The sequence below is a fragment of the Phascolarctos cinereus genome, unplaced genomic scaffold (genome assembly GCF_003287225.1).
Source record: "Phascolarctos cinereus isolate Bilbo 61053 unplaced genomic scaffold, phaCin_HiC Scaffold_3;HRSCAF=262, whole genome shotgun sequence".
Taxonomy (NCBI): domain Eukaryota; kingdom Metazoa; phylum Chordata; class Mammalia; order Diprotodontia; family Phascolarctidae; genus Phascolarctos; species Phascolarctos cinereus.
In genome coordinates, this window is record NW_027555736.1 from 74,096,477 (window position 1) to 74,111,995 (window position 15,519).

Genomic DNA, 15,519 nt, shown 5'->3' on the forward strand with positions numbered 1-15,519 from the left:
AATCTGGTCTCAGACCTGCCACTTGACACTTACTAGTTGTGTGACCCTGCACAAGTCACTTAACCCCAACTGCCTCACCAAAAACAAAACAAAACAAAAACCCAACTATCTGCTCTTGACTATTCCTTCTGGCTACCTTCCCATTTCCTCTAAATCAATTCCCCCTAAAAATTTCTTATTTCTGAAAGTTGTACCACTATTTTTCCATCCACAAAGCCTGTCTTCGTCATCAGTACAACCAATCTGTCACAGACTTCTTTGAATTCTTCCTTTAGAATATCTTTTGGATTTATCTCTTTCCTCACAATCCTAAACTAAGGTCCTTATCGCCCTGTGCAAGGACTGATCTTTTTTTTTTTAAAATTTTTAGGCAATTGGGGTTAAATGACTTGCCCAGGGTCACACAGCTAGCTAGTAAGAGGACCGATCTCTTTACCCCTCCTTCAATCTATCTTGAATGACCACCAGATTAATCTTAAAATATTTTCCATCAGGGCAGCTAGGTGGCGCAGTGGATAGAGTACCGGCCCTGAAGTCAGGAGGACCTGAGTTCAAATCCAGACTCAGACCCAACACTTGACACGTACTAGCTGTGTGACCTTGGGTGAGTCACTTAACCCCAATTGCCTAAAAAATAATAAAATATTTTCCATCATATCACTGTTAGTCAAGAACCTTCCAAAATGGCTCCCCAATTGACTAAAGTACCAATTTAAACTGTTTAGCTTAGTATTCCAGGCCCCCTTTTCATCAGACCCCAACCTTCTTACTCAATTTGATCTCCACTGCTCCGACTCACTGAATTATAGTTAAACCAGTCTCAGTTTCCCCAAAAGACACTTCTATCCTTGCACATTAAAGGACCACATTGCCAATACTTGGTATCTAGGGTCCGGATGTACAGTGGCCAGTTTAAATTATTTTAGTTCTCGCCATGTGTGTACTGGGAAAGGGAGCAATAAGTAACAGAGAGAGAGAGAAAGATCAACATGTAGCTCATTTACTAGCTAAAAAAGAATGGGTTGTTGAAAAGGAGTGGTCAATCTCCCAAAATGTCAGTCTGGGAGGAACGCGTGGCTTACTTCTGGGATTAAGACACCAGAACGTTGGGAATGAGAGAATTGCTAATGTATCTTAACTCAACATCTTGCTTTGCTGTATTAGTTTGTTTTGTGAGCATGCCTGAAGTTGGACTAGTCAAAAGTTCTTCTGACCCTCTCCTATTTCAAAGGAGAGATCAGAGGTGAGTAGAGACTGAAGCGCTTCTTCCCTGAACCAAAGGGTCAGGTAGAAAGAAGTGGGTGATGCCTTTCTGTTTAGGGAACCCTTATATCTGACAGTGGAGTACTGTTAACCCCCATAAAAGACTAACCCAGTAAATGGACAAGACCAAGGCACCAGAGGGTTCCTAGAGGGTTCCTGGCTGCAGTCTAAGGTACTGTCTCACAAGTGCCCACATACCTCTTAAGAGCAAGGCCACATGATAGAGTAGGGAGAGTACAGGGCTAACAAAATCAGGAAGACCTACCTCAGATGTACTGTAATTTTTTTTATTCTAAACTTAGTAAATACCAAATAAAGTGGGCATTTCCATACACGTGGTAAAACAGGAAAAGAAGACTGCCGGGAACACGTATAGCTTGCTTTTCTTTTTTGAGCATATAGTAAGATCATCCTGTGGCTTTCAGAGTTGTCCAGCCTGTCTGTGCTTCTCTGTGTGACAGTGGCCGAGTCACTTATACTCTCTACTTCAGTTTCCTCCTCTGTAAATTTGGGATAACAGCACATGTATTCCACAGGGCTTTTGTGAGGATCAAACAAGATAACCCATGTAAAAGAGCTACATAAAGGGTTTTATTATTTTGTCCCTAGCATAGTGCTTTGCACGTAATAGGCACGAAACAAACGAAATGGACTTTAACTGAATCACAGTCACTTATGCTTTTGTGTGTCTGTGTTCCTGCTATTCACTGCCCCCTCCCCCACACCAGGAATGTCCTTCCTTTTCTACATCCCATAGGAATTCTATCCTTCCCTCTATCCAGATTAACAAGGAAGGTTCCAACTCACCCCCACCCCCCAGCCACTACTACAAATTTCCTTCCTATGCTGCTCCATTTACTATCTCCTTAGCAAAAATAAAAGCCAACCTCCCTCCCCTCTCCACCCCTAAACAAGACCAATTCCTCTATGTGTAACCTTCTTGTCATCCCCTGACCATTTTCTTGAATAGATTACCCTGATTACCATTTCCCCCTCTCTAATCTTCAGTACCTCTCTAGTATTGGTTCCTTCCTATGTGCTGGCAAACACACTCAAGTAAAACTTCATTCCTAAAAAATATTAGCATCCTTCTAGCAATTCTTATTTTTCTCCTTCCCTTCTCAGCTAAACTCTGAAAAATATTCCACAGAGTTTCAGCCAAGTTAGTAGCCCGGGCAAGTGGCCCAATTCCCCTGCATCTACTTCAGCAAAACAATGAAGTTTCAACCAAACTGAATAATGATCAAGAAATCCAATCAGGAACTGTTAGGTCACATCTTCTACCCCAATATTACACAAAGAGTTAGGTTTCCTGTTGATCCCTCAGAGACTTAGGGTCAGTACTGGTAGCTTTCCAGTAAGACCAAGAATGTCTCAATCATTCTGTCAGGTCTGGTTGCAACTTCCCTAAGAAAGGCCCAGGGAGGGGAACCAGGAAGCCCCAGTGGCCACCAAGGTGACAAAATACTCAGAGTAGGATGGACACAGCCTAGGGGCTCTGAAGTCCCTAACTTCCTATCAGGAGGGAGCCAAACCCCTGGGGGTGGAAATCAGAACAAGTTCCCAGGTGACCCAGGGCAATACCACCGCAGGGCTGACTAACTCACACAGAAGTGTGAAGAGGGCTGGGAGCAGAGCCCCACCCTGGCACAAAGCCCCAGCTCAGTTAACTAAAGCTGGAGCGATGAGTACAGTACTAACCAGTACTGAAAACTGTTGTAGTTCTAGAGATCTCCCACACAAGGAAGGAATAACTGTGAGCAGTGAATCAAAAGAAAAAAATTTTCCACAGACTATATAAATACCTAGAAGAAACAACACTGGGGGGACACGTCTAGAGGAAAATATTAGAAGGAAAAAATAATTTAGAAAAAGGAGTAGGGGCAGCTAGGTGGCGCAGTGGATAGAGCACCGGCCCTGGATTCAGAAGGACCTGAGTTCAAATCCAGCCTCAGACACATAAGACTTACTAGCTGTGTGACCCTGGGCAAGTCACTTAACCCCACTGCCTAGCCAAAAAAAAAAAAAAGAATTAAGAAAGAAAAAGGAGTAAACCTACCCCAAGAAATGAAGTCCCTGAAAACTATTATAGATCAAACAGAAATCAAATGAGACAAAAAAAATACATGAAGACTGAAAAAGAAAAAAAAAAGGTATTTGACCTGGAGAACAGATCAAGGAGAGAGATGATGTATGAATCATTTGACTCCCTGAAAACCATGCCTTTTGCCAAAAATAAAAAAGTTTTTAAAGCCTAGACACTATATTTCAAGAAATCATAAATGATACCTCCCAAATCATTAGAACCAGAAGGAAAAGTGAAGATAAAATCCTGAAAGGAACCCCCAAAGTCCTAGTTATGTCACAGACAAAAAAAAAAATCAAATGTCAAAAAAAAAAAATTCTGCAAGCATCCAGAAAGAAGCAGTTAATGTACCAAGGAAGAACCATCAGGATAACACAAGACCTGGAAATCAAAGGAGATTGGAATATAATATGCCAAAAGGGGCACAAGTGATAGGTTTCCAACCAAGTAACTGTCCCTGCAAAGCTGAGAATAATCCTAATGGGGGGTGGGGGTGGGAGGAAGGGATCTTTAATGGAAGAGGATTTCCAATTATTTCTGATGAGAAGACCAGAGTTAAGTAGGAACTCTGAAATACAAACACAAGGGTCCAGAGAAATCTAGAAAGGCAAGTTTATTTGAGCAATTGGAAGGAGCTGTATGCTGATTTATACCAAAATATTTATAGGGAGAGAAGAAACAAGGGTCCCTTCAGAACCTTAATGTCTGTTGAGTGGCTCTGAAGGAGTGTAAAAGGAGGGACACACTAGTGTAAAAGGAAGGAAGAATAGGGTGGGACTTGGTAGTTATCATCAGTGAGTTTCAAGAATGATAATATACAAACATGGAAGAAGGAGCTGGGACAATGGGCATCATATGAACATCATTCCTATTGGAAATGGACAAAAGGAGGGAACGAACACACACACACACACACACACACACACACACACACACACACACGCACGCGCGTGCGCCGGTAGTGGTGAGAGAATAAGAGGAGGACAATACTAAGGAAGGCAAAGTCAGTCAAAAGCAAAACTTCCTGAAGAGGTGATTGAAAGGAGCAAGTCAAAAGAAGAATGATGGAGGGGGTGCATAAGATTGCCTCTTACACAACTGAAGAATGTACAGGAATGTCATATTACACTGTAAGAAATGACAGATTTCAGAGAATCCTTCATAGTATGAACCAAAAAAGACTGGAGTAGAAATTTATACAACACAGGAAAGACAACAACTCTGAAAGATTATGAACTCTGACCAAGGCACTGACCAACTGTGTTTCCAGATGACTAGCCTCCTCCTATTGAGAGCTGCTGGACACAAGGTGCAGAGCCACCAACTTTTGGACGTGGCCACTGTATGGATGGGTTTTGACTATATTTATTAAATGGTTTTTCTTTTTTTCTCCTCTCTCAGTTAACGGAGTGGAGGGAGGGAAAGGTCCAGGATTGAAGGGGGGCTAGCAATGATTGCCCCCACCAAAAAAAAAAGGCCATTGTGACTTTTTTTTAAATACAGAAGAGAACAAAAGTCTAGAAGAAAACACTGACAAGCAAAACAGTTCTGAAAGTAAAGCGTCAAATGTATTATACAGATTTTTAAAAAGCAAGTGGTATGAAATGTAAATTCACGATTTCATCTAAAATTTTCTCTTGGGGTTCTCCTGTTGTGCATGGAAATGCTCTTTTTAAGTTTAGAATAAAAAAGAAAACATTTCTAAAAGAAAAAAATCTAAATTTGGTTCTTCTACCTTCTCTTCTTTCACTCACTTCTTACCCCTCCACAATTTCTTCTATGTTCTTGGTTCTCCCACTGGTCCAACAACAATTCCTCTTCTCGGGCATTAGGTTCTGTCACCTGAACCAGGCAGATCCATCGTTGCACTCACATCCTTTCAATTCTCAAAGAAGGAGGCCATGTGGTACAGGAAGGAAAACTGGCCTGGAGTTACATCCTGATTCTGCAACTTATGAAAAGATGGGTGATCCTGGACTAGTTGACTATCTCCGCAAGTGTAAACTACCAGGTTCATAGGGTTAAGGCGATCAAATAATACATAAGAATGCTTTGTAACTAAAATGCATCAAGAAATGCAAGCTATCATCAGAAGGTCAGTGCTGGGCTCTGTTCTGCTTCTTTAGTCTTATTCCCATGTCTCCCTACTTTGGTATTTGCTAGAGTCTACCATAACCAGGAACAACGTTTTTGAACAGCAGAGCCTTCAATGGGTAGATTAAACAAAAAAACCTTCGGAGTCTTCAAGCAAAAGACAGAGAAGGAGACTGGGGGGGAGAAGAGGGAGGCAGAGGGAGATCTGCTAACACAAACTCTTCAATAGTCATAGAAACAAGAAAAGCGACGCTGGTATCCCCTCCTCAGTACCAGAAACTGACACCTGATAGGTACAAAAGTGAACCTGATAGCAGGGCTCTAATGGGAAAAGGGCACAAAGCAAACAGAGAGGAGACCCACTGGGCCATAACCAGTTCTGCAGAGAGCACATTCAGGGTCATTATGGGTCTGGAACCCCGACTATAGCAGGCAATACACCACTGTCTGTCTGGTATGCCTCAAAGTGGAAATGCATTTTGAGGGAAAATGCAGACTACCCTCCGTGCTGCCTCCTCCATGTCTCCGCAGCCCTAACTTCCCCTTGCTCACTTCTCTGCCATCAGGCAGCCTGGATGGCAATGCCCACCCTGCCAAGGGGATCTAGCTGGCACCACAGAGCAGCAGCCTATGCTCCCTGAGCGAGCACAGGGCCAAGTACAGACCATTCCCACTAAAGGACCAAGTGTAATGAACTACATCTCCTCCACGCTTTGTTCCGATCAAGGTGGAGTGACAAAATAAAGGAAGATATTAGGACACTGGGAAGTTGTGCCCAAAGTAATGCAAGCTCCCCATGGCAAGGAACCGCCTGCTCCTTTTTCATATGGTGTCCCCTCGAGGAACACAAGCGCTGGCACATAGTAAGGGAACAATGTTAATCACAGTGCGGTGGTTCACTGTGTAATAATTCCGCACGCAGCACAATATCTGATTAGATAGAAATGAATTAAAACTGATTTATTAACGAATGAATACGCTGCTAACTGCTGGGACACAAGAAAAATCTTGACAGTCTCTACTCTCAAGGCTCTCACACTCTAATTGAGGGAGAAAATTTATGTAAGAAACAGCTTCAGTGCAAATGGGCAGGCCTCTGAAGTCCTATGGGAGCAATGGCAGGGCACAGGAAGGGCTAAGCTCTAGGTAAGCAGTCCCTGCCCTCAAGAAGTTTAAACTCTAACAAAGAAAACCACCTGTATTTTTAGGAGCATGGCCGGGGTGGTATTTTAGTTAGGAAAAGTTACCAGGGTTGTTGAGAGGAGAGTTAGGAGAATAGACTGACAAACTCCTTTACAGGAGTAATGCAGTATGGATCTGATTATGGTTCCAGAATTAGAAAACAAATGTGAGGGGCAAAGGTACCCGCAGGAGGTAAGCTAGCTGGTTGGGAATAAAGTATGGTTAAAAGAGTAGGCCCTGTGAGGCTCTCACCCAGAGGGGTGCAGAGCAGGGGGAAAGAGTTTTTAGACACTCCAGCAAGGCACCTCAAAAAAAGAATGATAATGTCTGACTTGGTGTGTCCCCTTAGTTAAGAATGGCTAATCTCCAGCCATTTTTACGTACGTATTTGAAAAAACCAGAAGCAACCTAAATATACAACAATAGTTGTTAAATCGTGATACATTATGGTAAAGGAATATTGTACTATAATTAAAATCAAGGAACACAAATCAGGAAAGGCATTTATGAAAGAATGCAATATATACAGCAATAAAAAGGAAAGTGAATGAGAATGAATGGACAAATAATCCTAATGAGGACTTAGGGGGAATGGCTGAAAAACTGTTATGATCCTTTTACTTTTTGGTTTAGACATCTGTATAGGAAACTTTCAAGGCAGAAACTACACCTCCATCACTGCAGAGCTGAAATTAACCGGGAGAGAAGCCTGGGGGTGGGACAGGTTAAGTGACTTGTCCATGGCCCAAAGCTCCTGAGGTATGTAGGAGATGAAATGCCAGCCTGCAAGACTTCCCAGGCCTCTCCTTCTCTCCACTAAACCACATGGACCCTCTCAGCTTTGTCGGGCATGGAAATCAACTTAAGTGTAAAAGTTAATAAGCAAGTTTAGAACATCAATGAGAAGTTAAGTTTTTAGTAAGTTTAAAATGGCTACTCTCCTAGCTAGACAGATGGCTCTCAGACAGAAATGTGCAGAAATTTGGGTTTTTAGACATGAAAAATGTTTAAGCTACAGAAAATGTTTTCAGGAAACAAAACCTATAAAAGGTGGTGAGCAAAGTACCCAGAGGACAAGGCACTGGTGATAGACACCATAAATACTGTGTGCAGTGGCATGCACTATAGAGACAAACTAGAGTAGGAGTGGGGAACCTATGGCCTCAAGACCCCAAGTTCACCACCCTTGGCCTAGAAAATAGGCACTTCAATCAGAATCCCAGAACCACAGACTTAGAGCTGGAAAGGGACCACCCTAAAGCAAAGGCTGGAATTTGTCAGGAGATTCTGCAGCAAGGAGGTACTGACTCGCTCGACATGAGACCTCATAAAAGTGGTTTCTAAAAAGCACCTTATAAATAGGGAGAGAGTGGGCAATAAGAAGAGGGGGCTTTGTTTACCTGTACCCCTATTCCCAGCTGTTCTCCAAACATCCCTCACCTACTACAGAATTGCTATTTGGCATCTAAAGACAACTACTATCCTCTGGGACTAGAGGCTAAGGAAGGCAACACTGGAGGGGATTATAGAGCAGAAAGCACGGGAGACCTTCAGGGAACTCAAAGTGTAGGGTTTGGCCTCTGCCCCGGGGGTGTGTGTGTGTGTGTGTGTGTGTGTGTGTGTGTGTGTGTGTGTGTGTGTGTGAGAGAGAGATGAACTGTCGGCAGGTACATAGAGGTTGCGTTGCTTGTGTCAAAACACAGACAGAATGAAGAACTGGAGCAATCATCTAGCTATGGAAGGGGTGGAGCCACAAATACATATTTTCATTTCAATCACCTAGGTATTTGGGGTTAAAAAAAAAGGGCCTTTCTTATGTAGATAACTGCCCCTCCCCCCATTCTCCATTTATATTGTGGCTATTTCTACACAAGTAATTATAAAGAGAAAAAAACTGATCCAGCATTAGTACTTTCCTAACACAAATCTGTATTTCATCAATTCCCTTGAGAAATCAGGAGCAAATCCAGAGGCCCTCAAGTGGCCACTGACAAGTCCCTGAGTCTCTGGAGTTTGGAAGCTTCCAGTCTGGCCCATTAACTTGAGGAGACAGAGGTGTTTGTTTACCTTCTATTTATGTTGCTCCTAGGAACCCAAACCAGGGCCAGATCTACAACAGGGTAGAACCCTTAATGGACCGAAGCACCTCCCTGGGAGGCAGAAGGAGCAGGGGAGATGGGAGCCTCAGGTTCCCTCCCTGGCTGGCTGATCTGTTTTGTTTTGGTGTAGGTTTTTCGTGGGGGAGGGAGTGGTGGTGATGGTGGTAGAAGTGGGTGAGGCTGGCAAGTGAGGAGGTGGCATGAGGACAGCTATGAACCAGGGCTTCAGAATCTCCTGCATTCATTACATGTCTGTTGATTACCTACTTAGCAGCGGAAGCTTTAGCCAGGCCTATGATCCTAAAGGGCAGCTCAGCAGCACTGTGAATAGAATACTGGACTTACAGTCAGAAAGACTAGAGTTCAAATCTTGCTTTGGATACATAGTTTTGTGCCCTTGGGCAAGTCACTTAACTCTTCTATGCCTCAATTTCTTTAACTGTAAAATGACTTCACAGGATGGTTGAGAGGTTCAAACAAGGTAACAAAGTAAAGCACTTTGCTAACTTGATGCTGCAGTTGTGCTTCATTCTCAAGAGGACCATGACATCAGGGAGATGATGCCATGACACGAAAGTAAATTGGATTTAAGCGACAGAGGACTGGGTAAAGTCACCAGCCTCACTCTCTCCTCTGAAGTCATCAAGGTCCAGCGGCCAGATATGAGCAGGACAACTGGAAAAGAACCAGGAAGCCAAGGTCTCTTAATAGATCTCAGTTTGACTGAGGCAATACCCATTCACTGATTAAGGCTTAATTTAAAAAAAGTGAGGCAAAGAATGGCCCCTTAAAAAAAAAAAGATCTGGGAGGGGAAGACCCTCAGGGTTTCTGGTCAAAACAGAAACAATTCTTATTTACATTCATTCTGAGCCAATCAGTTCAAACTATGACCAAGCAGGGCTGGCTCTGGGACCAGAGACATTTGGGATTAAGGATAGTCTTTAAGAGAAAAAAAATCAAAACAAAAAAGTTTCAGAGATTAAAATTTACATTCCCTTTGGGCAGAGCACTGGTAGGTAGGGTGTGATACCCTACGTGGGAGACAAGAGAGAAAAGAGAGGAAGGGAGAGGAGAAGGAAAGGAAAGGAAGGAAAGAAAGAAAAGCAAGAAAGCTGTGTTGTCCACCTGTGAAAGAAGAAGGAGAGGAAAGGAAAGGAGGAGGAGAGGAGAGGAAGAAAAGAAACGAAAGAAAGAAAAGCAAGCAAGCTGTGTTGTCCACCTGTGATGTAAATGCTAGCAGTATTCTTCTCAAAAATCATCAGTGATAACTGCACCAAAATTGATAAGCACTTCTATTGTCCTATTCTTACCATACCTAAGTTAAAGGCCTCAAAATATTTTCTAAGAACCATTCCAGTATTTAAAAAAAAAAAGGGAAAGAATAATTTTATTCTGGGAATACTCTCCCTTACCCCAAATCCTACAGGAAATCTTGGACAGACGCTTTTCCATCAGAAAAGTACTTCCCTAAAAAAAAAGAAAGAAAGCCATTCTCTTTAGTATGAGGTGTAAGGAGGTAGTGCCTTGGCTCAAAGCAGAGATCTGCACCCGGATTTCAGTGTCTGTGCATTAGCCAAGTTTCCTCTGCCTAGGTTTTAGTTACTGCCAGAGAATACTGCTTAGCCTTTCCTCTAGAGATCACTTTATAAGGCTGGCATCAGGCCTAAAGTAAAAGTGGCTCTCCTGCGTCTTAGCTCTGAAGGAGGGCTAGAGAACCCCAAGACGGCCAGCACATAGTAGACAAATGGTATTTTCCCTAAATGGTACATTGTTCCTAAGATGCCCAGTGTAGGGAATTCAGATATGATCAGAACAAAGGTAAGTGCCCCTGAAAAGTGCAATCACTCCATTCCAGGCACTGCTTAACTCCAGAAGAAGGGGAAGCAATTTGCCACACACGGCCCCAGGATATGTGCATACCCAACCAGTGCCAGAGAAGTTCTAACATGTCATTGTCAATGGTAGGTAATACACTCGACTTGTTGGCTTTTTCTCATTCCTGTTTTCTATGTTTCCGTATCTCTGTGCCAGGTCATATTACTCCTACATCTCTCAAACAGAAAATGGGATTTAAAAAAAATAAACCTTATAAAATAAAATAAAACAGCATAACTGCTTTTAGCATCCATTCAGGTGGTAGGAATCAACCCCACTTCATTGCACACCAAGCTAGGGATAGAAAGACAACCTTGACTTTCCAAAACGTGACCAAAAACCCAGAAATTTTAAAAAAGCCTGTCTGACCCACCCAAGTCCTGACAAGCTCATGAACTTGACTCCTGTACAGATTCTTTGGGCCCCTTCTTTTAGACACAATTCTAACAGGCTTGCTTATCTAGTTTCCTAGCCCAAATAACTCAAAACATAGCTGGTAATGGGGGGGGGGGATTTCATATAAGAGCAAACACACTTAAGACTGTCATAGGATCACGATCCTGTTTCAGTGAGAAAAGATGAAATGATGATTAGTATGGGGGAAGGGCTTAAAGACAGAATTCATTTTAGTAAGATTTTCATTAAAAAATGATTTTTTAAAAAGTTTAGGTACTACTAGAGCTAAGTCTCTGTTCCCGTTCCCCCCAAATGCCAAATAAATGAGACACTACTCTTTACCTCACCATTCTTAGGGGGCTTATAATTTTTCCAAAAGCATTTACATCACAATGATTAGCTTAGTTTTTATCCCCATAACATCCTTTTAAAGTCTAAAGTTGGTTATTATCACATACTTTATGAAAGTCTAAGGGGGAGGGGTGTTTAAGGATAAGTGTCTTTTTTAAAGCAGACCTGGAACCAAAATCAAGATCTCAATTTGTGAACCCAAGTGTCTTTTCATCATTCCATGAACATATTTTGCATATAAGGTGTTCCCAGTTTCTATTCCACTTCTGGGAACTAGGCAGGGTGCAAGTAAAATTTTATCCTCATTTTAAAGGTTTGCAAAAGGAAAACCTGAAGTCCTTGGATTTAGTAGCGAAAAGGCCTAGGTGGCCCTCCATTATATAGAACCAAGGTCCAAAGAGGGAAATGACTTTCCCAGATCCCAGCTAATCAGTGGAAGAGCTGGAATCTGAACTCAGGCCCTAGCTAGAGACAGCTCTTTTTCCAATGGGATTCTAAACCTTGCATGACAAGTGAAGGGAGGGACAGGCCTGAGTCTAGACCCTTGACCCCTCCCACTCCCTTTGGCCCCACTATCTGTGATCCTGGATTCCCTCCACACACAAGTCACAGCTGGCAGTTTAACAGAGATAAGGGCTCAGCAATCACCATTCTTAATAGGGGGAAATGTGAGATACTGACAAGAGGCCTCCAAGCCCCTGCTTTCTAACCAGGATTTCCTATTTTAAGAACTCCCCAAAGCAAAGGGTCAACAGAAGTGCTTCTCAATGCACCAAGTATAAACCTTAGGTTACTGCTTGCTGTCCTTCTAAGCTGCTGAATGACATAGTCCCATAAATAAAAGCACCACAGGAGGGTTAATAGAGGAGGACAGAAGAGGAGTTTGGAAAGGTTAATCCTACTACTCTTCCTCTGTAGAATTATCTTCTTTTATAACCATCGTGTTGGGTGGGGCCTCCTCACATCTTGGGCCCAGTTAAGTAAAAGTCTCAAGTAAAATTATAGAATGGGAATCCTCCAAGCAAACACATATCTCCAATTTCATCAGTCTCAGGTGCTTAAGGTTCAGCTCTGCTACATATAGGATGGAATAAAGCAAATTAATTACCTTCTAACAAGTGGGGGCATACCATTTAACTACCTCATTGACGGAGATATAAATTTGTGGGAGGGCAATAAGGATAGAACTCTAGGGTTTAGTCAAAAGTAATTTTTGTTGCATGGAAGGACATCATACAGTGGAATGAAAGGGAGGGAGGTTAAGGAATTGTTCTCATGAAGGACTCTATCCATCTCAAGGATGAATGAGAGTGGTAAAGAAAGGCCATGGGGAAGGGAGAGACTAGGGGAGCTCCTTTGAATGTGAGGGAACAGGCCACAACTTAAACTGTGTCACAGAGTGAGGCTTCAGATATGTTACTGGAATGCCAAGTATCTACCATAATTTCAGAACTTTGCCCAGGGGAAAAAAATGGATCTCCCCCACATATATCCCTGTAACCATGTTGCAAAGATTGTCCCCTTTGTGACCCTCCCACTAAAAACCTATTGTACCAGCTCTGGCCAGCTAGATAAATTATATTACACTTGTGTACACCCTGTGTCTCCCTCTCAATACCACCCTCTCCTCTCCCCCCCCCAAAAAGGGGAAGCTTTCTGATGGCAGGAACCATCACATTGTTATCCTTCTATCTTCCAGCTTCCAGGGAGCAAATGGTGCATACTTAATATTTGCTGAAGTAAAACTACATGTGAAGTACAAAAGCCTGTTGGATGAGAGAACTATTTAAATGAACAATTCTTTGAGTGCCTGAGTGTTCCTCCCTCCTGAGCCTGTTTTTCCTCTTCCACAAATAAGGGGGTCAGACTAGATGGACTCCAAGATCCCTTTACGCTTGAAATATAAGCTCTCTTAATGCCAATGACTGACCTCAAATAGGTTGTCAATCGGATGAAATTTCACATACACAAAATAAAAGATAACACAAGACACTAAGACTAAGTACTAGATCAACAATACTGGGAATAACTGCATAGGAGGCTCAGAGAAGGAAGGAGATTGCTTCTAACTTTGGGAGGTGGAAAAGCCAGGAAGGCTTCACGAGGACAGTGGATGGGCAGAACATGAATGAGCAGGAGGAAAGCAAGCAGGCGGGCTAAAAGCACAAGACTGGGAGAGGGGAGAGAGGGCTACCAAAGCAGATCACTGTGGGCTAGATGGGAAGTGGATGAGACAGGCAAAGCAGTACAACTTGGGTACCACATTAAGGAACGTGGACTTGGTCCTGCTGGCAATGGTCAGCTGCTGAAAGGTTGTGAGCAGCAACGGGACAAGATCCAGTTGTACCCGAGGATGTGCAGAATGGCTTGGGAAATCCAAGGGGTTTAAGGAGCCGAATTCCTAAAACAGGAGGCTATCTTGGTACTTAAGGTAAAAACAGTCTGAACGCCTTTGGGGATCGTGGGTTTGCCCACATTTGGGGCCAGGTGTAGGAAGAAAGGTCAAACAGAATGAACAGAACTCGATGGGAGGAATGAGTTTTCCAAGTGGGCTTGGTCAACATCGATGCTGCCAAGATCAAGGGGCTGAAAACAAGGAATGTGGTGTTCAGAGCTTTGGTGGCCCACAACTGTGCACTTTCAATACGGTGGAGAGGAAAAACTACCCTTTAGTTTTGAAACTGAAGTCTTTCTCAAACCACCTTCCCAATAAAAATACTTTTCTGGAAGGAAGGTCCATCCCACTGGCACCTTCATTCCACCTTAAAGTAAGGTCGGTTGACCCACCTTTGGTATCAGAAAACTCCCTTAATAAGCCCGGCTGTGTAGCCCCTTTCACATAAAGGAAAATGTGGCAACTGTGAGACCTGCTTTCTAGAAGGAGCTCTAGGATGAACTTGAACAGGCCTGTAATCCCCTTCGGCCTCAGTTTCCCCATCAGTAAAAGGAGAGGATTGGGCGGATCTCCCATTATTTGATCCTGTGATTTCTGGGAGATCCCCACGACACTCTCTGTGAGTGAGGCAAGCAAGACCCCACCTCTTGCCAGGGCAGCCACAAAATCGGGGGAGTTTAGCCAAAAGAAAAAAAAGGAGTTCGCGACTCCCTCCCTCCGGGCCGGGTTTCCCCAGGACGAGCGGCTTCCGAGGCGGCGCCCTCCGGCCGAGACCCCAGAAGCCCGCTCCGGCCCCTGAACGGAGGCTCTCCGGTCCGCGCCGTGGAGCCGAGCCGCCCGAGCCGCCGCCCTCCGCGCCCGGTCCGCGCCGCTCCGGCCCCGCTGCGGTCGCGAACATTTCCTGGCCCGGCCCCCGGCGGCCTTGGCCACTTCCCAGTCGGACAGAGCCGGGCTCGGCGCTCGCTCCGGGCTGCCCAGACCGGCCGCCGCCTCCTCCCCCTCCAGGGCGGCTCTCTCCGCGATTCGTCCCCTAAACCTTGCCCGGGCAGGGTCCGGAGCCGGGCGGGGGGGCAGAGCCAGGTGAGGCAGCACCCGCGGTCCTCACCTGCTCGCTTGCGGGGGTGTCCCGGCGCAGCCGGCCTCTCTCGGCGCTGTCGCCCCACGCAGTTGCCCATGGCCGCGGCTCAGCCCGGCCCCATGCACCGGCGGCGACGGGCTGGCTGCTCCTCCGACGCCCCGAGGCGGGTCCCGGGCCACTCCGGACTCAACTGCTCCTGCCGTTCGGCATCGGTTGTTGCCCCCCTCGCTCCCCGGGGCGCGCTCAGCCCCAGCCGCCGGCTCCGCCACAAACTTTGCGGGAGAGCGGGCGGGAGGGCGGCTCCCCCAGCGCTCAAGAGCCCGCCCCAGGTGGTAGGGCCAGAGCAGAGCTGCGGCCGGGACCGCCCGGGAGAAGAGGACGCGGAGAGAGGAGAGGGGCGGGCACCGCGGCCGAGGCCACTCCGACCTAGCTCCGGGCTCCCATTGGAGTCCAGCCCCGGACACTGTCACTCACCTGCCAAGCCCCGCCCCGGCCTAGCCCGGCCCGGCTTTGGCTCCGCCCCCGACCCAGGTGAGCATGTGACCGTCGGCACCGCCCCCCCCGGCCAGGGTCCGGCTCTCTCATTGGGTTCCCCCGAGGGGGCGTCCCACCCGGGCCCCACCCAGCCAGGTACCCGCTCCACCGCCTGGGTCTCTCCGATAGTCTGCTCTATTAGTGGTCGAGGGTGGTGTGCCGTCC

At 45.3% G+C, this 15,519-nt stretch overlaps 1 protein-coding gene across 1 annotated transcript in view; it reads right to left on the reverse strand.

Moving 5' to 3' along the window:
* The window catches only part of UBTD1 (ubiquitin domain containing 1), a 60,277-nt gene extending 44,853 nt beyond the window's left edge, over nucleotides 1–15,424 (reverse strand). Inside the window, exon 1 of the mRNA XM_020997106.2 lies at nucleotides 14,848–15,424. Coding sequence (XP_020852765.1) covers nucleotides 14,848–14,917 — 70 coding nt within the window. The 5' untranslated portion in view covers nucleotides 14,918–15,424. The remainder of the gene's footprint in view (nucleotides 1–14,847) is intronic.
* Between the last annotated feature and the right edge of the window lie 95 nt (nucleotides 15,425–15,519).